Raw genomic sequence first — 25,123 nt, 5'->3', positions numbered from 1 at the left:
TACTTGGTCTCCCTCGTGTTTATTTCATGTCTGTTTTATATACAACATTTCCCCCTCTGAGGCTATAAAGCCTCACAAACTGCCTCAATTAAGTGGGTATCTGTGGAGAAATTTGTTCAGCCGCACCCCTTGGCCGTCCCCCATTAAGTGTCGGAGGATTACTCTAATGAAGCCATAATTATGGCAGTCATATGTGTCATCACATGGGTCTCTGACTGTAACTACTTCCACACTACACTGATTAGGTTAGGAGCTGTGCTAGCGTCGTGCGCCCAGAGGCCTCAAAGTAGATTGGCAGCTGGAGAACGGACCTTAAGGCCCCTCATTGTCCGCTCTGCGCTGGACCCATGTAGCTAAACCTAGTCATAGATCCCCTTATCTCCTTCTCCCCTTTTTTATGCTTCTCAATTACTACGCGTATATATTGCTTTAAACCCTAACTACTTCGATTACACGTTGATTAACTTTGTACCCCCTGAATAGTGATTATTACTACTACTGTCCTTAGTATGAGTGGCAAAATACTGAGTAAATATGAGAAATAAATATGAGTAATGAGTAAATACTTGATTGGATCTATATGTCCCTATCTTTCTTGTATTTGTTGGGACCACGCAGTGTGCTGCTTCTCCCCAAAAATCAAATCTCCCAATCAGGGCTATATGTGCCAGCACTATGTGCTTGACAGCACCCTTTACACTTTTCTTGTGCCTGATTGCGTTCACACTTCTTTGCACATTACATGTCTCATCACAAACATTATATATCATTATGTAACCTTCCAATTAACCAGTCTTTGTTTCAAGTTAATGTCCATCTTTCTCCCCTCGGCAGTGTCGTTCAGTCTGCTGGTTGTCTTCAGCCCAGGCACTTTACATACCGTAGAGGGCCACCCTTGGGGAGAGGTTAGGCTAGCACTTACAACCAGGGCATGGCTCTTTACATCATCTTCTCATCCTTGCAATTTCCAGGAGGGGCTCAGTAATAGTCCTTGATATCTGTAGGTCCTGTTTTTCTCAGATAGGCCCCAAGTGTCCACTACCTTGTACAAACAGGACCATCATACCTTCATGTGTCCTTTAGCTGCTCTCACCCTCAGACGCGGCCTCCTCTTCCTCAGGCGCGGCGTGGCGGCATTTGCTTGTAATCCAAGCCACCGGGATGGCAGCTGGCATTGGCGCACTTGGGTCTGGTTCGTAGGCCTCATACACATCGTCGCCTGGTAGATCAGACAGACTTTGTCTCCATCAGTCACTATTACACACTTTCTCCAAGAGTCACTACTACACACAATTTGTCTCCAACAGTTACTACTACACACTGAATCCAACAGTCACTACTACACACTGTCTCCAACAGTCACTACTACACACACTTTATCTCCAAAAGTCACTACTACACACACTTTGTCTTGAAAAGTCACTAGTACACACTGTCTCAAACAGTCCCTACTACACACCACCATCACCCTACTACACACTACACCCTACTTCTCCAATAGTTAATACTATAGACTTTGTCTCCAATAGTTAATACTATGCACACTTTGTCTCCAACAGTCACTACTACACACACTTTGGCTACAAACATGAAGTTGTTGATTTTTACTTTGACCAACTTTAGTACATTAAGCCCTGTAGATAATAATATAGCAATATCAGATCAACAATAACAATGTTTTACTTCCCTTCAAGAGACTGAACTAATTTTATTAATTTCTTCATCAAAAGCATCAACTTCTATACTAGATCCCTTACCTACATGTCTCTTTAAACACATTACTCCAGAATAATCAAAGCCCTTCTAAAAATAATCAATTCTTCTTTAGCACTGGTTATGTACCTAAATCATTTAAACTAGCAGTTATCAAACCCCTGATTTAAATAAAACTGACCTCGACCCCTGTCAACTGTCCTGCTATAGGCCAATATCAAATCTCACCTTTATCTCCAAGATCTTAGAAAAGGTTATAGCACAGCAGCTATGCTCATACCTACATAGGAATAACATTCCTGGATGGCCTTTCTGTTTCATCAGGTACAGCAGTAAAAGACCTTGGTGTGATTATTGACTCCAGTCATTTGACAATCATGTAAATAATATTACTCGGATAGACTTCTTTCATCTCAGAAATACTGCTAAGATAAGAAATATAATGTCACTGCACGATGCAGAAATATTAGTTCATGCTTTCGTCACCTCTAGGTTGGATTATTGTAATGCCTTACTGTCTGGATGTTCCAGTAGGAGCACAAACAAACTCCAGTTAGTCCAGAATCCAGCTTCAAGAGTCCTTACTAGAATCAGGAGATATGACCACATCACCCCGATCTTATCCACACTGCATTGGCTCTCAGTTAAATTTCACATTGATTATAAAATACTATTATTAACCTATAAAGCACTGAATGGTCTCGTGCCACAGAACCTGACAGAACTTTGGTCTTTTATGATCCGCCACATCTACTTCCATCAAAAAGGTGCTTCCAATTAGTGTTCAGGACTCAGACACAGTCTCAGTGTTTAAGTCCAGGCTGAAAACATATTTGTTTAGTCAAGCTTTTTGTGAACAGTTTTTCTCTTAGGTAAAGGAGCAGATCTAGAGGCTCACAGGTATAGAGTGTTGTGGTGAACTGAGATATTTGAATGCTGCACCCCCCCCAATACTTTCACACGTTCACCCAGGTTTGTTGATGGTGGGATGGCTGGCCACCTTATTTCCCAGTGCACCCTCATGTCTATGTTGCCTTCTGTTTGTCCCCTTTATTTATGCTGTCATAGCTAGTCTTGCCGGAGTCCCTGCTTGCACTCACGCAACGTACAATTTCCTTAACTATTATGGGATGATAAGCATACCTAATAATCTCTCCCTCTCTTCCCTCTCTTTCCCTCTCTCTTTCTGTCGAGCTACATATGGTACTCCTGAGGTACCAGTGATCCTCACACCATCTGCTCTCCAGACTTGCCTGATCCATCCTGATGCCCTATCCTGATGTTCTGATCAGTCGGAAGTGACATGCTCCTGCTGAGGATGGCCCCACATAGTGCAGCCTAAAGATCATTGAGAATACTGAGGATGGTAACAGTCAAAAATTTCATGTGAATAGCCTCATGGGTAACATATTTACTGAAAAAAATGTTGACACGTTCAATACTTATCTATCCCACTGTAGCTTATTCAGGGCAGTACTAAATAAATAACCTGAATGCAATTTTTATGAGCCCTGTTATTTTTTTATTAATAACATTTAGCAGATTCTGCAAGGGGTATGTAAATTTATGAGCACGACTGTATTAGTAAAATATCTCTCACACATCTCCCTTCACACCTCCTCCCCTTTTACACTGCTGAGCTTACATCACTGAATTAAAAATTAAGTAAAACCACAAGAGCCAACCCAGGCCTCTAACAGTGTCACGTGTGTGTGTGTGTGTGTGTGTGTGTGTGTGTGTGTGTGTGTGTGTGTGTGTGTGTGTGTGTGTGTGTGTGTGATAAACGTAACAAAAAATTTCCTATAGGTTATTAGGCATTTTCTCAGTAAGTCTAGTTAACAGTAACATTGTTTTGTTAAACCTTTCTGTTAACACGAGACACCACCAGAGTCTCACCACAGCAGCTAAAGACATTTCAGTTATTCACAACCCTTCTCAGCCCAATTTCCCCTTTATCTCCAAGATCTTAGAAAAGGTTGTAGCACAGGAACACATACTTACATAGGAATAACATTCCTGTATGGCGTCACCACAGCAGCTAAAGATATTTCAGTTATTCACAACCCTGACTTCCATTGTTGAAAGTACAAATAACATCCGGTCATTTTCTTTTAGCAGATCAAATGATCATGAGAGGTTGTCACTGAGCAGCAGATGACAGCAGGACACAGAAGATCAGCTACAGATTCCAACAATACAGACTCGTTTACACTCATTAGATTATTTAAACCCTGTGTTTTAAACTTGCTCTACTTGTACTCTTACCTGTTGAACTATCATAGTTACTGAGAGTAGTTACACATCAAACTAAACCCTTCTCATAACAGATATGGATACACTGATCCACCTGAGCAGTCATGCTGAAGTACACACAATGCCCTAATCACACAATAAGCTCATCACTCAGGACATTCAGACTGCAGATGAACAAGTTTATACCCCACCACTCACTCTAATGAAGACACAAAGAGAACATTTACTCACAGAGCATCACAGCGAGTGGACTGAACTCCATCCTGTCTCTCTAATGACTGACTGACTGACTGACTGAGCAGTGGTGTGTCTTAAAGGGGGGAGGGGGGGTGATGTCTAAGAATATTAAGACTTACTTACACTGTAAAACCTATAACAGATTTTACTTTACAAATATTTATATATATATATATATTTTAAAGTGTATCACTGTGTAAAGGTGCTGTGATAATTGAGAGTAGGAGAACATAAGGAATAAATAAACAGAGTGACAGTAGAGAAAGGTGGTACAGGAAATGTTTTATGCCATATGGAGCTTAATTCAGATCTGAAGATGCTTTATCATTATTAGTAAAGAATATATATTAGTTTTTAAACTGTTCCTACACAAGCAGTTTCTTAGTAAAACTAAATCTTTTGGCCAGAAGGTGTCAGCAAAGCATTATTTTCCACACAGAAATCTAGTCAGGTTTACACTGTCACCTATTAGGAGTTCTGAAGCTGTGTTTTCTCTCCAATAAAAGAACAGTGTAAATAAATATTTCTATCCTATCAGTCAGTGCCCATCCCCTTCATTCTGAGTTTCAGATCCAACCTTCTGGCTCTGGGTTTAGATTTCCCTCTGTAAAGAGCAATAGATATAGATACTCATTTATTCCTACTGCCATTTCATGTATGTGTGTTTGTAAGGTTTTTTTTATTGTATTATTTTAGTGTTTTGTATTTGATTATTCTGTATGTATGTACGTAGGTCTTACCGTAAAACCAAATGCCCCTCAGGGACAAATAAAGTGGAAAGTGGAAGAATTGTGCACAAACACAGTCACATTTTTTAGGTTTTACCTGAGAGAACAACAAGAATCACTTAAATTTTTGATGTCACATCGCAAGTATTTACTTTTAAAAGAAAACTCTGATATACCAAATTGTTCTAATTTAATCAGTTCTTACCCTATACCTATTTAGCTCACATCTTTCTAAAAATATGAATTGTTCAGTTGTTCTATTTTAATTAGTTCATGTACCTCCATTTTTTAACTAATAATGTTGGAAATGATGTTGTAACACCACACTTTAAGCATTGTATATTGTTTTATTATAATGGGGTCTGTCATGTAATGCAGATGCAAGTGCAGATTTATTAAAATAAAATGTAAAGCAAACAGTAAAATCACAAAAACAAGGATATGAACAGAAACAACAGATTCTAGGTAAACATACACAAAGGCCACACACTCACACTCAAACACACATGCACACACGCGCACACACACACAAAACAACAACAAACACTACTGTGAGGTGCAGAAACACTACTTATATAAGGTATGCTAATGAGGGAGAGGCATGTCACAGGCTCATGTGATGTGCTAAGGCTGATGGGTAATGTAGTCTAGTGCTGATTTGGTATAACCAGAGCCCTTGATAGAGAGAGTTGCATTGACGGAAGTTCAAAACACTTGATCGTCACGTGATTCATGTAGACTTCAGATCGTTCCAGGAAGTTATTTGTGGGCTGTTTGAATCCATAGAGTTAGAGAGACAGAACTGCGTAATTTTTGTTAATTATTAGCCAATAAATGCACTGATTTAAAAATATTTATATTACACACCGACATACTTGATGATCTGTGCGGTCAATTAGCATTACCTGCCTTGTTAACACACCATGGTTAAAGACTGTGTTGCTGTTGTTTTGAATGAATATCTTTATGTTCTTAAACTTGTAAGTTAATCAAGGGCAATCACTAATGTCATCTTTATGACTTTCAGACAGGACAAGAGACAGGAGACTGACACGTGACTATCAGTGATTGCCAACGCGCTGGGTCAGTGGACTAGCAGCAGCTGCAGAAGCATGTTGTTATGTGTGTTGTCTTCCATTGCAAATCAGTGAAATGTAAAATTCAATGAATCTTAATGTTTACAATTCTTAAGCAGCCCTGCACTTATTTAAATATACATGAATACATAATATATTCAAATTAAAAACAACTTGAAACATGTTCATACACAATCATACACAATATATAATGTATTTTAACTTTTGCTATGCACTTATTTACAGCAATATTTTCGTAAATAAATTTCTAATAAACTCTAAAGCATGTCCAGCAATTTGTCTGTGTCCTTTCCTCCATGTTGCCCTTGTATCGTGTCCACCATGGTTTGCTGTTCTGCAGGGGGAAGTTCCAATCGCTCAGAGAAAGGAATATGAATGGATGGTTTCCCCACTGACACGGCGTGGAGGAAAAATGAGTGGCTCAAATCAGCAGGAGCAATCGAAATATAACCAAACATTACAGCAAGAAAAAAATTGTGAGGTAATCATACTTAAGTAAATTTGCACTTTTTCACAAAGACCACAACATGGGACAGTTTAATGTTTATTAAAAATAAGGAACAGCAAAAGACCCAGGAGCTGAGACTCCTGGCGACGGTGCTGTCTCACTGCAGAGAGTCTTCAGGCCGTTGTCTCGTGTTCTTAGTTGTCTTTTAGCTATGTAGAAAGTGTTCCCTAATACTGTGGATTTAACCACTATGGGACATGTACAGTATGTGGGTAGCCAAAAAGGACTTGTGTGTGGGAAATAAACTCAAGTCACTCTGAAGGCACATTTTGAGGCAGACCAGTTTGTCAGGACCAAAAAGGCCAAGACTATTCTGAGACCAGCTCCCTCATAAAGAGGAGGGCCCCTGCACTACAATGCACATCTGGACCTATAAACCTAAAGCACATTGCTGCTGATCACAGCTGTAGTGTTACAGGTGACACAGGTATAATATTTATGAACTCCTACTAACTGTAGTAACATTTCTTATTCTGAAGTGATCTATTTTCACTATTTAAAAATGAGCAGTTCCGTGTCTTCTGCCTATATCCGTTTCAAAGATTGAGGAAAGAAGGGATGAGGACACTGAAAGATACATCAGTAGGATGAGTCGTATAAAAAATAGCTCTCTTCCTACAACAAAAAATTTTATTATTTATTACACGCGTAATGAGGAATTAAAATGATTTCCTCATTTCAACACTTCCACCGGCCAATATCACATGCCCCAATGTTATATTTTACCAAAATTTAACCCCCAACCTGCAAAAAATCACGTTTAGAAGCGTTTTCCTCTAATTCCACAACCATGGATGAAACTGCATTAAGAGAACGGATTTTACAATTAATTTAATTGGCTGTTTGTGGTTTGTTCTGTTGCTAACTTCCAGTAGCATATCCTAGCCTAATCTGTTATCTGATAACAATATTAGCATGCTTTAATGTACAAGTTAATTTGATTAAGATGTACTGACAATATGCGATTTTATTGTTTAAACATCTGACTTTTTAAAAGTGCATCACAAACGGTCTGTTCTGTTGCAACTCTACTGCACTGTTAGCATTTGGTGCTAACTTCCGGTAACTATTGAGTCTCCACGAGCCACCATTGCTGTAAAAAACTGGTCCATTGGCGTGAACAAAGTTTACACAACTCTCTCTCTCAAGGGCATTGTGCATTTAAAAAAATATTTTACTAATGAATGCTTTAATATAATCTAAATGTGTTCCTCTTCTCTTGTGAAGCCAAACACTGATATTATTTTAATGTAAATGGCCCACTTATATAGCACTTTTATCCAAAGTGCTTTACACTGTGTCTCATTCACCCATTCACACACACACAAATGATGGCAGAGCTGCCATGCAAGGCACTAACCTGCCATCAGGAGCAACTTGGGGTTCAGTGTCTTGCCCAAGGACACTTCGGCATGTGGGCCGGGAATTGAACCGCCAACCCTACGATTAGTGGACAACCAGCTCTACCACCTGAGCCACAGCCGCCCCACCACAGTTCTCCACCGCATTTCCCCAGCACACTCTTATGACAAAATTTTGGTGGTGGTGACAAAATGGTGGTTAAGGCTCTGGGTCACTGATCGTGTAACCCAATCTGAAACACAATCTGAGATCCAGTGTGCCGAATACAAACAGTTTTACATTTTTTAAATGTTAATGTAAAACTTTATAAAAAATAATGTAAACCTCCTGAATTAGGAGTTTTGTTTGAAATTACTGTTACAATTCTACGATACTATTTCATATTTGTGCCAGATACAGTAGTAGTTCATTACAGACACTAATGTAGACGTACACACACTTATTTACACTTCACTAATAACCCGATCCAGTGAGATAAACCTGTTTATGCACCCTTTAACTGTATTTTATATCATATTTGTCAATGCCTACAACAGTACAGCACTTTGCAGGTAATAAACTTTACATTTTGCCTTTCAGATCTCAGGTTTTATTGTAAAATGATAAAAATAAAATGATGAAACATTACTGTAACGTCATTCAAAGGTGAGGATTAGAGGCACATCACACACTCACACCGTAACTACATGATTTATACATGATTAGTACATCGTTCCTGATTGAGAGTTTATTACTGGAAGGTTCTCACTGTTTCAGCATTTCAGCCTTTTTACATTTATTACTATTAATAATTCCTGCACGCTTCTTTCTCTTCTTTACCAGCTGCTGCATTTATTCTTCCTTTTTTGGGATATTTTAAAATGTTTCAGGTGGAAAATGTGGCTTAACGTGGCTTAGTGTACCTGAAAGACAACAGATTGATACCAAATCTCTTCCACATATACCTCGCCATAAACAAGCTATAAGCTTTCTGCTCAAAGGAGAAAATGTTAACTTTAAAAAGAACTTTTCATGAGACACATTTTTGTCTCTTTAGAAACTCATTATAAAGAAACAGTTTAAGGTGGTTTAATGTGTTAAAACTGTGACCGAGAAATATTCGATTTCTCTCACACGGTACTGAGTTTAACTACTGTCTACTATCAAAAACTATTAGAACATGCATAACATGAATCTCTGCTTTATATTTAGTTTATGGTGCCATTCTTTGGGTAGAATACAATGCAGTGGCTATGATGAAGAAGAACTCAGAAAAATATTCTGTTCCTTGAGGCCTCATGAAACTTATGTTTCCTTCTGATGGGTTTCTAAAAGCCAGACATGAAAATCATTGTGTTCATTTTTGATCACCGGTTTCTGTCTTTTGGGCAGAGGATTGTGTTTATGATTGCATGAGAGATTTGTTGTTGATAGGTTATTTAGTTATTTTGTACATTAAGCCATGTTAAGTTTTATAAGTTACATTTTTTTCCACAAACAGAGAGTGTTTACCTGGACTAATTTAACTATATAAAATCTATATGAAAAGAGAACAATGATCAATAAAATAAAGGAAAATAAAAAGGTTCATGTTGTGCAGTTAGCTGAGATCTCACTGATCATCTGTGAGGTTTGGTATGAGAGAGTGTGGAAAATAAAATATTTACAGATAAAATAACAGACGCAGTGTACACGTTTCAGTAATGTACACACATGTGTATGTCCTGTAGTTTTAGGTTCTCTGTGCACTTGTAAATTAATTAATTTGTTTTATTTCCCACAAATTCCTTCATTTCCTGATGAGCCTCAGATTATTTGATTTTAAATCCTCAGACTGCAGGTCTAACACATGAAATGACATTTGAAGGTGTATTTGCATAAACATTTTTAGAGGACCTCATTTAAATTGACAACACTAACACAACGACCAGTCTTCATACACAAACAAATGTTAAATTAAGAAGCTTTCAAAACAAAACGAACAAACAAAAAACAACTAGATATTTGCAGCGATGGAGACAGCTTTGAAGATTTTGCAGAAATACACAATATCCAGACGCTGTAGTGCACTGGGTGAATTTCCGCCATCTAGAGGCAAAAACTTGTAATTATATCCTGAGAAAAAGCACAAAAAAGCGGGCGTGTATCTTGAGACGTCACTCAGCTGAACCGAAACTCGAGCTCAAAGCCGTTTCATGACCCAAAACCAGATCCTTTCAGCAGGACACAGTCTCCAGTTTGAAGCTTCTCTCTCTTTCTTCGAGGGATTAAAACCACTGCAGGTGAACACTAAGAGAACAGGAACAAGAGGAAAAAGAGGGGAATCAGGAGGAAAAGAGAAATAGAAATTGGTAAGTAGTGCTACAGATGAGACTACTTCCTGTTCCTATCAGTAACTATTGTTTGTTTTGTCATTTACTAACTGCTCAAAGTGCACTGGGTTTGTCACAGTTCAAGTGGATTTTATGTGTTTACTCACACAGAGAAAGTTATATTTTACTCTAACAGCACGACACTGAAAGCTTTAGTTCTGGATAATTTTCATGAATAATGTGTAAAGTTATCTGTGGTCTAAATCCACTCTCATGGTGTCTCCTGTGTCAGTCATGGCTTCCTCCAGCAGTTTCCTGTGTGAAGATCAGCTCCAGTGCTCCATCTGTCTGGATGTGTTCACTGATCCAGTCTCTACTCCATGTGGACACAACTTCTGTATGATCTGTCTCAAAGAGTTCTGGGACAGCAGTTCACGCTGCCAGTGCCCAATGTGTAAGGAGGAATTCCCTAAAAGACCTGAACTACGTGTGAATACGTTCATCTCTGGACTTGCTGCTCTGTTTAAGAAGTCAGTTCAGGAGAAATCCAGCAGAGCTGCAGATCCGCTTCCCTCCAAGACTAAAAAGGTTCTGTGTGACTCCTGCACTGAGGAGAAGCTGCAGGCCGTAAAGTCCTGTCTGCACTGTGGAGTTTCTTTCTGTAACACTCATCTGATGCTCCATAAAACTACAGCTAAATTCATGAAGCACAAACTGATGGAGCCTGTGGAGAACCTGGAGGACTACATCTGCCAGAAACATGAGAGACCCCTGGAGCTGTTCTGTAAAGACGACCAGACGTGTGTGTGTCAGTTCTGTACTGAGGGAGACCACAAAACTCACAACACTGTTCCTATAGAGGAGGCGAGTGGAGAGAAGAAGGTGAGAGACTGAAAATTAATGATGCATATTTAACACAAATATCACCTTTATTTTTAATAAGTTTATACATAATATATATTTTTCTCAGACTGAGTTGGGGAAGACACGAGCAGAAGTTCAGCAGATGATCCAGGAGCGACTGAAGAAGATTGAGGAAATCAAACACTCTGTAGAACGCAATAAAGTGAGTCTCTTAACTAACCTAGACAATAACGTCTTTATAAAAACACATTAGGAGAATCCTGATATAATCATATGAAATAAAATCATTTAGCTCGATGTGTCTCCTGTTAGAAAAACACAGAGAAGGAGAAAGCAGACGGTGTGGAGATCTTCAGTGCTCTGATGCGCTGCATTGAGAGAAGCCAGGCTGAGCTGCTTCAGGTGATGGAGGAGAAGCAGAAAGCAGCAGAGAAGCAGGCTGAAGAGTTGATTAAAGAGCTGGAGCAGGAAATCACTGAGCTAAAGAGGAGAAACACTGAGCTGGAGCAGATCTCACACACTGAGGATCACCTCCACCTCCTACAGGTCAGAGTCCCTCTGTTTCTCAATAGCAATGCAGCACATGACAGGACAGCAGTCCCCATGCTGAGGGATTTCTCCTCTCTCCTGCTGTACTGTAGATTTACCCGTCACTGTGCAGCCCTCCACACACCCAGGACTGGACTGACGTCACAATTAACTCTCATCTGAGTCTGGAGACTCTGAGGAGAGCTCTGTCTCAGCTTCAGGAAACTCTCAGTGAGCAAATGGAGAAGCTTCCCAAGATTAGTAAGTGTTTAATGATCTCTAAGAATATGTTGATTCAGAAATGTATGAAGAAATGTCCTGATAACAGAAATACATGAATTGTACAGTGTGCATTTAGAGATATTTGATCTGATGTAAGTTATAAAGCTCTGTGTTAGGAAAATAATCAACAAAGGGGAGGTAAGATGAAGCAGTAACTGTTGCATCCCAAAGTTATTATTTTTTTCTTATAACAGCTTTTCCCAAAGAGTTTATTCATCTTATACCACAGAAATATGCCAACATTTTATTTATAGAAGTATAACATGTCACACTTTTTATCCATTTATAGTTACAGTATATTGAATGTTGTGAAACATCCATGAAACAAGTTAGTTTCTGTTCTCACTTCCGTTATAGCAGCTATAAACAGTCATTTCCTTACAAGCTTCTCTTTTTCTCACTCATGTTAATCAGATAAAAACACACCTAGTCCTATTAACAAGAAGCTACAACGTGTAAACTCCTCTGTCCTGACGATGTCAGAAATCTTAAAGTTACAGCTTTACCTCTGACTGTTACAAAGCGCTGACACTGGAGACTCCTTCCATAAATGTTACAGAAATAAAGGTTACAGAAATGATTATACATGTCTTTTTATAAAAAAGCATCTGCGTACAAGTCCCTGTGAATGAGCTGTTACTATAGAAACGCTAAGGTATTAGAACGAGTGCATTAATATAAACCTGTGATTTGCAGCTGCACTACTGTCAGAGCTGCTGTTCTAGAAAATTAATCAACACCAATCAGAACTCAACAGCACTGTGGTGTAATCTGTAATAAAATATTTAGATCAATATGATGTTTGTGTTTTAGTTTTATTGTTACAGTACTTTGTTATAGCTCATAATTTTAAACTCTCCAATTATCCAATATTATTTTCCCAACAGAACTGAAGAGAATTCAGCAATATGCAGGTTTGTGAGCTCTTATTGATCACATGACTAAATCTATATTTCTTCACTGTTACACACTGTGCAATGATAAAACTGATGTACGCTGTGTTTCTGTCTCTCAGTGGATGTGACTCTGGATCCTGATACAGCGAATCCTTACCTCATCCTGTCTGATGATGGGAAACAAGTTACATGTGGAGACACAGAACAGGATCTCCCTGATCACCCAGAGAGGTTTAATATTTGTTCCGGTGTGTTGGGAAAGGAGGGATTCTCCTCAGGGAGATTTTACTATGAGGTGCAGGTCAGAGGGAAGACTCAGTGGGATTTAGGAGTGGCCCGAGAGTCCATTAATAGGAAAGGGGTGATTACACTCAGTCCTGAAGATGGATACTGGTGTGTGTGTCTGAGGAATGAGACTGAATATAAGGCTCTGGACTCTCCTCGTGTCTCCCTCTCCTTGAAACCGGCTCCTCAGAAGGTGGGGGTGTTTGTGGATTATGAGGAGGGTCTGATCTCCTTCTATGATGTTGATGTAAAATCTCATATCTACTCTTTCACTGGTCAGACTTTCACTGAGAAACTTTATCCATTATTCAGCCCCTGTCCCAATGATGAAGGTGAAAATTCAGCACCACTGATCATCTGTCCTGTTAGTCAAATCTAATATAAATTTATAAAACTGACTTTTATTTCTTAATAAAAATGAAAACAGTGCTGTTATTATCTGGCATTTGTTTTAAGTTTAATTATAAATGATATTTACATTTTATTTATGTGTAAAATGTAAATGTTTTACTGTCGCTCTCATTGTGATGATCCTCCGTGCTAAAGTGGTCTAATCCTGTCAGGATCATCATCACTCCTGTAACTGATCTCCAAATCACATTTACTCAAATACATTCTCACTTTTCATTTAAAATATATTTTTTAAAGAAAATGTTTTAATTTGGCTCAGATTTAATAATGCAAGCTATTTTTATTGGCAATATGTCATCACGGCAAACCAGCTACTCCATTTCCCTCAATGCATCAACAACTACAAACATGGCTGAAGAGGACTACACTTCCCAATGTAACACACAGACACGTCACCTTCTCATGAGGACTAATCTCACACACCTGTTCCTGATCACAATCATCACACCACACTATAATAGAGACTGTTCAAACACTTGAACAAGTGAGGAGTGTACGCTCAGTTGTATTGTCTCTGTTGTTATCAAGCCTGCTATCGTGTCTGTTTATTCTGGTGTTTTGACTTTGCTTACGTTTATGATGTCGTCTTGTTGCCCTGCCCTACTTGTGCTGTTTGCCTGATCACCTGACCTCTGCATGTTCATGATTATTGTCTTCTGCCTTATCCTTTGGCTGTTGTTGTTGTTGTTGTTGTTGTTGTTGTTGTTGTTATTGTTGTTGTTGTTGTTGTTGTTGTTTCATTAAACTGCCATACCTGCACTTGCTTCTGCCCTGCGCCTGCATTACGTGACGCAATAACTGGAGAAATAAGTAGTATACTTTATTTTGTCATTTTCAGTGTTCTGAAGGTTGTTTCTACATCAAATTAAGACCAAAGCACTAAGAAATACAAAATTATAATTTTTTTTCAGCCTGTGCAGTTAGCTTCCACATCCGTAAACACAAAATAAATATAAAATTGTCAAATATAAAAATTATTGATAGCCTTTAATGTACAGTTAATATTATTTTAATATTATAAACTGTTATTTTATGCAGACACTTGAGACACACCTCTAACTCAGCCTTTACAGCTTTATAAATGAGGGTGTGTTTCATATAAATTAGATTAGCCATGAGGGTAATCTAGGTAAACTAGTGGGCGGAGCTTGTTTCACGCAATGATCTGTCACTCTCGCTCCCCGCAATGCCACGATTGACCACCAGAGGTCGCGCTCACCTGAGTCTTCATTCATTTCCTCTAATCATTTTCCTTACCACACTGTGTGAGTTTTAAAGTTATAATACTAATAATTATCTGGTGCGGATGCGACAGAAGATGAAGTATTTCTTTATTTGTAAAGTAACATCTTTCTTTAGGCTAGTTTTGTTGCTGTGATACGCACCATTATGTCATATTATTATTTTTTTCTTGAAAAAGTCAGACTTTATTCTAGTAATATCATATATTATGACTTTTTCCCCTCAAAACGGGTAATGGTGGACCTGACTCCAAAAGCCTGGAAAATAAAGTTCATTTTGGTTTCTAAACCTGATATTCTCTGTTATTAGAGCAATATGATATTCAATATGATATTAACATTTTCCCCGGGTCAGACACTTTGTTTATTCAGTCAAAATATTGGGAAGAATTTATACATTTATTAATTTATGTTTAAGATATAGTGAACCTGTAGTACATTTTCTGAACAATATTAAACCTCTGTTCATAGGCATTTTTAATTTATTTACTTTTATACAGACAAAAATCAAATTGAATCGAAATCCTCAAGTCAGTATTGTAAATTGATTTGAATCGTGACCGGACCGTATTGTTACACCCCTAGTAACTAATGATAAGTATGACTAGCGTACTCAATCACCAGCAGAAGAGCTGAAAGAGCACTTTCCATCACTAGCTAAGTTAACAGATGGTTATCTAATTTATCTACCAATCTATCCACCGTGTCCCTCAACACATACTGACGTCATTAACCAGAGTAGTTTACTTAAAAAATGTACACAGCTTAACATTAACTGTGTATTTTTGTTCACATTTCTCACATCTTCATCATTTTACTTGTCGAGAAATAAAGTAGACATTGTCTTGGTGAAGATTTTCTTTTATTGTCTATTTGAAAAAATACAAAATGTTAAAAATAAAATGGTGATATTTTAAAGGCACAAGAGTATTTGCTCAGAGTTTTCTCATTATATTACATGTACTTCACACAGCATTGCAACCAGGTTAAGTAACGGAGTGAAGAAAATGATATATAACCCTTATTATATATTGTGCACATAGTCTTCATCGATACTGGTGCATTTATTTGAAGGTTTTAATTGAACAAAACATTCCAACCACACATCTCCTCACACAACTTCAATTAAAGTTCACACAGCTGAAAAGAAAAGTCAAACCAAATATAAAATACACACCTCGAGTCTGCTCTCAATAACGCACACCAAAATGTTCATCAGTAATGTAACACGAAGCGTTTTGAGGTTGTAATGTGCAGGTCACCATGTTGGGATGAAAGTCACTCCAATAGCAGACACATTTATTTCACACGTGTTTTTGCATTAGCAACATGTAGGCTTTATTAGAGACTAAACACATGTTCACTTTCACCTCATGAGGAGGTTTGCAGGCTTCAGCTAAACAAATCCAGTCAGAAAGACGAGTGCGTGTAAGATGCTGAGCTACAAACAGCATGATGTTAAAGCGACAGATCAGTATTATTTACAATCCACAAAATGACTCTAAAGGAATGATGAAATGATTTCTACATTAAACGGATCCTCTTTTTATAGATGAACTTTGCTCACTCCTCTATGACTGCGTTCTGGATTCTGTATTCACCATTGTGAGCTGTTAAAGAAATGAAAAAGGTCATTTGTTTCATTACAATTTTACTCCAGGTGTTTATGACAGAAAAGCAACCGAACTGCATTTAAGTGCCAGTGCCTCAGATGTGTTAGAAAATCAACATCATTCATTCAGTCGTCTTCAGTCACTTCAAAATGTTTTTTTTTTTTTTTTAAATGCTAATAGAGAGTCAAATGATTTCTACTTTTCTTTAAGTGAAAATATTTTTCTGGCAGTAATTAAAGTTAGTTTGTTCATTATGTGAAACGTACTGAAAGAGTTCTTACCTCGAGCTCTGTAACATTTGACCAGCAGAATGATGGTCACCAGCAGATACGGAGAGGCCGTCACTACACTACTGATCAGCATGAGCACTGAGAATGGAGCTTCTACACCTGATGGACCTGACGCAGAATAAAATAATCATTATAATAACACTTTATTCATGATGAACTGTTTGTATGTTTTACTCAAACTGCAGCAGAAATAAATCCATGTTCACTCGTGCACAAATACCATACTGTACGTGTACTTACATAAACTCAGCACTATAGATTACATTATGTAAAGATACTGAGTTCAACACATTCAGTCACAGTTGTATTTAAATGAATATTGAAATGATTTCTCACCTCTGACTGAGACCCAGCTTTTCGGTGACTCTCCTCTCTCTGGGTGTTTACAGTGGTAGAAACCTTCATCTGACTTTGAGACAGTTCGGATGATCATCTCTCCTGTAGTCTGTGTCTGGAGAACTGATCCATCTTTATAGAAATCAGCTCGGAGGTTTGGGGGCTTTGTGTATCGATATAAACAGCGTAGAGTCAGAGGATGTCCCTCAGTCACAGGATGGACAGGACTCTCCAGGATCACATCACCATCTAGAACACAGAAAATCACATGTACAATAAAATTAATGATATCTCTAATTGATCTGTACATAATCTGCATAAATGAGTCTCCACAGTTCAAATTATGGATTAATTGGAACTGGTATCAGGTATCATCATATGTAATTGTTTAAAAAGAAAATAACAAGCTCTGACACCAACATCTGATGTGCTACCATGTGACATAAGCCTAGATAAGCATAGTGTACACTGTCTTGCTAATGATGATGACAAAATGAAAGTGATCTGGAAGTATTTCACGATTAATGTTCAAAGTAAAACAGACTACAAACTGGACTCGGTGAAAATATCAAGAGGAGACACTACAGCATCTTCCTACAACATGAGTAACCTAATAAAACACTTTATATTTAATAGAGTGTGGGGGTGACCCAAATGAGTGAACAGAGCAGTCTCAGTGAACATGGCCATTAAAAATGAAATCAAGGTGCCATTAATTGTGCACAAAGGTATTTGTGAGAGTGGCACAGTGAAGAGAGTGTGCAGAGAAACTATCACACATGACAGCACTGAGCACTGAGCCATGTGCACCTCCTTTCCCCTCGCTCCCCACCGTCTACACTTAGCTTGTGAGTGAAGCTGAAAGTCGCAGCACTTTGCACTCATTTTTAATGACCAAGTTCACTGATACAACTCAGGTTCCACCTTCACTCTCTATTAAAGACACTGTTTAAATACCATAGCATATTAAACATCATCTAAGCACAATGAGTTATCTGTACACAGCAGCAATCAACATAAACAGAGAGAAATTAAATGTTCTATGACATCCCTGATTGATTAATACTCAGTAAGTTACTCATGTCATTATCATTATCAGTGTGGGTATCGGTAAGCATGTACTTCTGCTCAGTCTGGAAAATAATGTCTGTGTCTTGTTGAACAGTTCTCCCAGTTGGAAACTCAGAGTTCAGAATATTCTGTAACAAAACATTTCCCATTTCCTTTAACAATAAACACACTACATGAAGACGCACCATGCACTGTGATGTTGACAGGATTACTGTTTTCTCCAGATTCAGACTCACACCAGTAAACTCCAGTGTAGGATGTGGAGAGGAAGCTGATTTCACATGTAGATCCTGTAACTGATCCCCTTGAACAATCTGACCCTCCCTCACTGTGTGTGTATCGTCTCACTCTCCATCCAGTAGAGTTACTCTGGTCCTCACAGTTCAGTGAGAGAGAATCTTTAGTAAAGTGTTGAGTTCTGCTGGGATTGATGATCAGAGAGACTGGAGGAGATTCACCTTAAACACAGAAGAGCGCCATGTAAATAAGAATAAGTGTAACATGGAATATAATGTGAATACATGTGCATTCAGACTTATGTTTATTAATCTGGAATCAAAGCCACAGTCCATAGCATGGGTTATAACACAGACAGGTTTAACACGCGATCATCCATACTCATAAATGCTACAAAAAGGCAAAGGTCAAAACCGAGAAATAAAATGAAAACTGGGACTAGGAACACAGGAAAGTCCTTCAGCTGCTGCAAAGGCACAAAAATCAGCAAAGACACAGAACAACACAGAGGGAATAAATACAAAAAGAGTTTGAGGTGAAACTAGGAATAGGTGCACATGATCAGGGCATCACATCAACATCACATGACCACCAGACATCACCATCATCTCAGTATTAGCCTAGCTCTAGCACACCACCTCCAGGTCTCTTCCTCACTGTAGATTACATTAGGCCGGCACATGCATTTGCACAATGTAAAGTTCAGAGCCATGTTTAATTTGTGATTGCCATTGCTGTGTTTAGACCCTTTGCTTTTGATTACTCTTTTGGATTTTCCCTCTGCTCTCTTATATTGTACTTTACTGTGTTTGACCCTTGCCTGTTTTACAGCTCTGCTATTTGTATTGTGTTCACTAATATTTGTATTGTGTTCACAACGAATATTGTGCGTCTCTTTGACCTGTTCTGGATTTCTGGCTTTTATAATAAAATCCTCCTGCCCATAGATCCTGAATCCTTAATCATCTCCTTAGTCCTCTTTGTTTCCAGGAAAATAAACCGATGACTAGATGAGGGACGGAGACAGCACACAAACTCAGCACATGGCTTTTTTCACCAATGTCACAAAGGGGAAAACTTTACCAGCACTCAGCATGCTTTAACTTCCTTATTAATAAAAAATGTTGCATGAATCTCTTCTTACATTCACACATCCACACCTTTACTATTTAACCTAAACCCACTGTTATTTTTCCTCACCAGTGATCCATAGTGGCTGTGGATTGCTGTACTGTGTGTGAAAGGCTGGTTCTCCTCTCTCTCCTCTACACATATAAACTCCTGTGTGTTTAAGATCAGCAAGACTGAGAGTGTATTTGCCTCCAGATCCTCTGCTGCTGTCTGAGAGGAGCTCCACATACATGATATAGCCATGATTATCTTTTATTTGAGTTAAGCCGTCTCTGTAGGGAACAGCTGTGTACCAGCTGAATGTCCAGTCTGTAGAGGAGTCTGTAATCTCACAGCTTAGAGTCACTGAGTCTCCTTCAGTCAGCCAGCTCTGTGGAGATACACTCAGTACTGCCCCTGGTCTCTCTGTTACACAGGAAATACAACACATTTTATCTACATTTATTTAATACACAGTAAGAAGATTTTTATGAATGTCTAATTGCATGTGATGTTTTTTTTCATAGAGTGTGGCAGTATAAGTGATTTAACTATCCCATTGGCCCTGCTTGGGGGATGGCTTCGGCAGACCAATGAGGTGGGAGCTACCCTGTTATTTAAGAACCTTTATTTTGGCAAGCACATATGTGTCTTTGTGATTCAGAGTTCCTCACTCCCTGGCATTTCTGTTTTCATTTCCGTTCAGGTATGTTGAGGCTCTGCTCACGGTGTAATGAGGTGAACATCTCAAGACTAATATATATATATATATATATATATATATATATATATATATATATATATATAAATTACTATTACCTTACTATTGATGTGGTGTATACTATGTCCTATTGTCTCCATGCTATAGTGGCTATACTTTTTCATTTATTGTTAACCGTAATGCTGGTTCTGTTTAGGTGCTGTTAACTGCCTCTATTGCATGTGGTGGTGTCAGTGGGACTGAGTGTTATAGCCACCTCACCACGGTGTCTGTAATATTTTAGTTTTTATTTCTTTGGTTATTGTTAAGTGTTTTTGTGTAATTTTGGGTTAATGGATGTCTTCTTTCTCTCCAGGAGCCAGTGAGTCTTGGTGGGACAGGGGAGGCTAGCTGCCTTCATTCGGTGGTGTGTGCTTCACAGCGTGCTCAGTGTGCCAACACAACAACTCCCTCATGGTGTAGGTAGTGTTTGATGATTTTGGTGTGACTTGAGGTGGGTCTGGATGACCTCCCGAGCTGTAGCTGGCCTGCCTTGTTCCCACCAAGCCTGAGCCTGGAGAAGTGCTTAGTTTTAAAAGTCTTATTGTGCTTCACGGGAGGGTGATTTTATATTTATAGGTTAAGTTTTAATGATGCTTAAGTGTTATAATAAAATATAATTTTTATATTGATACTCATGTCTCACACTCATGTTCTTTGACTCGATTGGTAAAACTTATGTGTGCCTTTATTTGGGAGTATTTCCCTGGTTCTCCCCCAGGATGGCGTAGTTGGATTTACTAAACTTGGATAAACGTTTCCTTCCACTTGGGAATGTCACAAGTGTATACTGATGATGTAGGAATAGTGGAATAGAGAATGCAACAGTTTGCTTTTATCAACTCTATTAGCTAATTTACAAATAAATTGTTTATTTTTTACAATCTGTGAGATCTGTTAATATTAACTCTTAAATTATTGTTTTTAATTTAAACACCACACATATGGGACTAATGATTATCACTGCACTTCCACATTTGTGATTCTGTCACTGGTAGAAGAAAGAAACAGTGTTGTGCAAAAAAAAAAAAAAAAAAAAAAAAAAAACATGTGATGTTTTGTGTGATTTCCAAAATAATTTGTCAGCTCTCATGGTCTGAAAAATAAAATTATAATTAAGATTACAGCATGGGGCAGGATTTGTGAACTATATTATATTTTTAATTACAGTAAATTTGTGCTTAAATCTTAAGACTTTACGACAGTTTGTGTAGTTCAGGTGTTTAGTTACACACATGTAACCATGTTTTAATTATTGACAAGATATTTCCATATATAGTATTTGTCACTACTTATTATTCTATTTAATATAGTATGTTGTGTTTAGACTGTAAGGAAGTGAAGATCATTTCTTACATTTCTCACACATTGGAGTTTCTGGTTTCAGACGTACTGTATTCTGTGTGTTTTTCCTTCTTTTAACAAAGTTTAAGTAAGTAATAAAACACTCAGTCTCACACTGTTATAGAAAAATACTGAGTGATGTGGAGGTGTTATGAAGCCGAGTTACTGTTTCCACCCTGAAGTACAGATTATTTTATTGTCCTCATGTTTTATTCCTTTTAAATCACAGCAATTTGCCAATGATTATAAATTTAAATTATAGTTATAACTTTACCTCTTTATTTTTCTTTGTTTTTTCGCATTGGATCTCACCAGCCACAAATGACAAATACTTTTAAAACATTTGTATTTAAAGATCATTTGAACATTCTAGAATAACAAGGAATTACAATAATTAATAAAAAAATTTTCTCATCCCTTCTAACAAATCTGTGGTGAAAAGGGAAAAAATCATGACATACCTCTCACTGTAATATTGACAGGAACACTGAACTGTGTGCAGTAGTAGGAGTGCCCTGGCTTGTAGTTTATCCTGCATGCGCGACACTGGTACACTGTTTCTCCTGCATTATCATCTGTCACTTTGAGTGTGTCTGTTTCTTCAGTGCTCAAAGGATGTAACGATGGATTATTTTTATACCATTGAATCTCCCATCCAGTCGACTGCAGCTCACAGGTCAGAGTGATGGTGTCTCCAGTGTAGACGGAGCTCTGAGGATTCACTCTCACAGTCGGTTTGGGTTGTTCTGTTGGTATGAAATGATGAAGGAGTCAGAACTGCTTTTCTCTTTATAACATAAGCAGTAGATTCACTGTGCTTTAATATATGCTTTGTGTCTAAAACAAACATTTAGATTTAACATTCGATACAAGATGTTTCCGTACTTTTTCTTACACGGCTGGTATTCAGTATATTTTCTATGTAACAAAATTCATGATTATATTGAAGTGTAAAACACTGTATTTACTGATTTTAGATTATTATTTTATGGATCCTGCACAAATCCTGCAGCACCATCTGAACATAAATGCATTTTCTTAAAAAAATAGCAGGAGCATGACTTCAGAACATAAAGCAGAGAGGAGTGCTCACACATTTTGTACAGACAACAGATAAAGTTATAAAATATATAAATACCTCAATACAAAGACATTAATAATTAGAACCATAGTGAAGAGAACAGAAGTGAATCAGGGATTATTTCCCCAGCGGTGTTAGTGTCAAGTGAAGAGAAGATCATGAGGCTGGTATTTAAATGCTGTGAGTGACTTCTACCTCAGGTGATGAGACACAGACTGATGTGGACGATGCTGATCATCAAAATCTCTCAAAATTACAGAATTCTCAGATCAAACCTTATAAATCCAATGCTTCAAATGATCAGATAATAAATCAGATAATGGCAGAGGCAACACAAGGTGAGATTTACTGCCTTCTTCCTTAATGTTCGCTGTGTATTATTAATCAGACTGACTCACCACAATTATACTGCAAACTTAATATAAAGACCTGCACAAGACATGATGATGATTCCTGTGAAAGAGATCTGTGTGTACTAGACAGGGAAGTGAAAGTCAACATTCAACAAACAGGGTCTCAGTTACTGACAGATCAAAATCCAAACCCGAAAAAATAATGTTAATATATTAAATAAGAAATAAAAAACACCCACAGACTCACCTGATACAGTCAGTGTAACAGCATCACTGATCTCTGAGCTCTGAGAGTCACTGCTCTGTCCTCTGCAGGTGTAGACACCATGCTGAACGTGTAGAACAGACCGGATTTTGAACTCCTGCGTTGTGCGGTCTGTGAGTCTGTTATTATTTTTATACCAGCTGTATGTCCACTGAGTGTCTCCTCCTCCCTGTACGTCACATCTGAGAGTAACTGTCTCTCCAATGAACACATGTGTATCAGGCGTTATGGACACCACAGCTTTAGGACTCCCTATAAAACATTCTGTTGTTAATAAACCTTACATAAACTAATTCCCACGTGTACATATCATTTATTTAGACAGAGTATGAGTACATGTTTTTTATTACTTGTTGATACTGATATGTGTAACCTACTTACTATTAAGAAATCAGGGGCATCATGGGACATTTTATTTAGCACTATTTATGTCAGTTGTTACCATGTGCTGCTGTCATTAAACTTGTTCTGTTTTATATTCAGTATGTTAAGGCATTTAATCAGCATAAACCTATATAGAGAGATCAGAAGGGCATCATGTAGGTACTCGATATATTGTGTTGCTTTTCAAATAGAATGTATGTAAATCAACACATTTTACTGTGACAATCAATTGTGCATAAAATTCTCAGCCCCAAAACAAATAAATTATACACACAGTATAAAGGATAAACTATATATAAATCACCTTGAGCATGGGCCACTGGTATAAGTGAAATCAGCACTAAAAAGGGAACAGAAACAGAACATGATGTAACTATGGAAAATATTCAGTGTATTAATGAAAACAGCACATTTTAGACACCGAACCCACAAGATTAAATCTTATTCAGGAAATCTAAACTACCATCTATAAGAAATACATTCTAAGCTCTCTTAATAATAAATAAACAAAAACTACAATAACTTAAAGGTCACTATTCTGCTCATTAAAGTGTTTTTCCTTTATTTAACTTTATTGAAGTGTGAAAAACTTAGCTCTGGGACACAAAACCAACAGACTGCACACTGTAACAGTCTGCACATGTACTAATCACACAATAAACTCATCACTCAGGACATTCAGACTGCAGATGAACAACTTTATACCCCACCACTCACTCTAATGAAGACACAAAGAGAACATTTACTCACAGAGCATCACAGCGAGTGGACTGAACTCCATCCTGTCTCTCTAACGACTGACTGACTGACAGAACAGAGGTGTGTGTTAAAGTTTCAGCACTTCCTGTGTTTTCTCGCTGTCAGATCGCACTACTCGGAAAGAAAGAAAGAAAGAACGAGAATGGGTGTATCTGTGATCTTTACCTTCTATTTCAGTGCATGCAGACTCTGTATCCTTCCTCTTTTCACAGTAATACTAGATTTTTTTTTTGCCCTCTAGTGGTATGTGACTGAAGGACATCCAAGTGAATATGAGGTGATGAGAAAATCATGAGAAGGTTTAATGGAAACATGTAAACCCTGGTTAATGATATTACCCCATACGGAGATTAACAAAGGTGTGTGAAAAGCTGTTCTAAATGAGCTGCTAGACTGTAGGCTGGATGACTTTATGTTTCTGACTCTCAATAATCTACTACACGGTTACACTAAAAAATCACTAGATAGTAGTGTAAAGTCATGTATGAAAGCCCCAAACAAAAAAAGTTGAGAGGTTAAATCATTATTAATGTCACGCTGCCCCTTTAAAATCTATGCTCATGAAGCGCTGATTACTGAGTTCCCAGAACAGGTATAGCCTACATACATGCTATGGTCATGTGACCTACTAATGATTAATGTGTGTGCAGCCACAAGCCCTACAATAAGCGTGTATAATACAGGTCAAAACAATCAGTTTGAAGTAAAATGAGGGGAGTGTATTACTCATGGAATCTTTAATGGTATAACCATACGTACATTGTGTAGACAGAGATCACTAATCCCGTGAGAATCGCTTATAATTACTATAGACGCCAACATTA

The 25,123-nt window shown here is 37.9% G+C and overlaps 4 protein-coding genes across 4 annotated transcripts in view; 2 read left to right on the top strand and 2 right to left on the bottom strand.

Moving 5' to 3' along the window:
* LOC128633116 (Fc receptor-like protein 5) overlaps window positions 1-4,259 on the bottom strand; it is a 35,889-nt gene extending 31,630 nt beyond the window's left edge. Inside the window, exon 1 of the mRNA XM_053681865.1 lies at window positions 4,198-4,259. Within this exon, the coding sequence (XP_053537840.1) occupies window positions 4,198-4,228 (31 nt within the window). The 5' untranslated portion in view covers window positions 4,229-4,259. The remainder of the gene's footprint in view (window positions 1-4,197) is intronic.
* Window positions 4,260-10,086: 5,827 nt separating this feature from the next.
* On the top strand, window positions 10,087-14,137 carry LOC128628713 (E3 ubiquitin-protein ligase TRIM39). Its single transcript, XM_053681707.1, has 7 exons — window positions 10,087-10,228; window positions 10,482-11,071; window positions 11,160-11,255; window positions 11,366-11,599; window positions 11,695-11,842; window positions 12,751-12,777; window positions 12,879-14,137. The coding sequence occupies exons 2-7, from the start codon at window positions 10,484-10,486 to the stop codon at window positions 13,421-13,423; spliced, it is 1,638 nt and encodes a 545-aa protein (XP_053537682.1). The 5' UTR covers window positions 10,087-10,228; window positions 10,482-10,483; the 3' UTR covers window positions 13,424-14,137.
* The window catches only part of LOC108268231 (E3 ubiquitin-protein ligase TRIM39), a 29,399-nt gene continuing 14,406 nt past the window's right edge, over window positions 10,131-25,123 (top strand). The window contains exon 1 of the mRNA XM_053681715.1: window positions 10,131-10,228. The gene's annotated coding sequence lies outside the window, so the exon portion shown is untranslated. The remainder of the gene's footprint in view (window positions 10,229-25,123) is intronic.
* The window catches only part of LOC128633071 (B-cell receptor CD22), a 16,321-nt gene continuing 6,734 nt past the window's right edge, over window positions 15,537-25,123 (bottom strand). The window contains exons 2-10 of the mRNA XM_053681706.1: window positions 24,291-24,410; window positions 23,845-23,880; window positions 23,139-23,408; window positions 21,919-22,203; window positions 19,444-19,779; window positions 18,192-18,464; window positions 16,936-17,184; window positions 16,591-16,707; window positions 15,537-16,306 (exon numbers count right to left, since the gene is read on the bottom strand). Of these exons, the coding sequence (XP_053537681.1) occupies window positions 16,260-16,306; window positions 16,591-16,707; window positions 16,936-17,184; window positions 18,192-18,464; window positions 19,444-19,779; window positions 21,919-22,203; window positions 23,139-23,408; window positions 23,845-23,880; window positions 24,291-24,321 (1,644 nt within the window). The 5' untranslated portion in view covers window positions 24,322-24,410 and the 3' untranslated portion in view covers window positions 15,537-16,259. The remainder of the gene's footprint in view (window positions 16,307-16,590; window positions 16,708-16,935; window positions 17,185-18,191; window positions 18,465-19,443; window positions 19,780-21,918; window positions 22,204-23,138; window positions 23,409-23,844; window positions 23,881-24,290; window positions 24,411-25,123) is intronic.

The sequence above is a fragment of the Ictalurus punctatus genome, chromosome 7 (assembly GCF_001660625.3).
Source record: "Ictalurus punctatus breed USDA103 chromosome 7, Coco_2.0, whole genome shotgun sequence".
Taxonomy (NCBI): Eukaryota; Metazoa; Chordata; class Actinopteri; order Siluriformes; family Ictaluridae; genus Ictalurus; species Ictalurus punctatus.
The sequence above is the reverse complement of the archived record's forward strand: the minus strand, read 5'-3'. Positions and strand labels throughout refer to the sequence as shown.

Coding starts and splice junctions, on each gene's coding strand:
- LOC128628713 (XM_053681707.1), top strand. CDS start 10,484: ATGGCTTCCTCCAGCAGTTTCCTGTGTGAAGATCAGCTCCAGTGCTCC. Junction 11,072..11,159: donor AGGCGAGTGGAGAGAAGAAG/GTGAGAGACTGA, acceptor TATTTTTCTCAG/ACTGAGTTGGGGAAGACACG. Junction 11,600..11,694: donor ATCACCTCCACCTCCTACAG/GTCAGAGTCCCT, acceptor GCTGTACTGTAG/ATTTACCCGTCACTGTGCAG.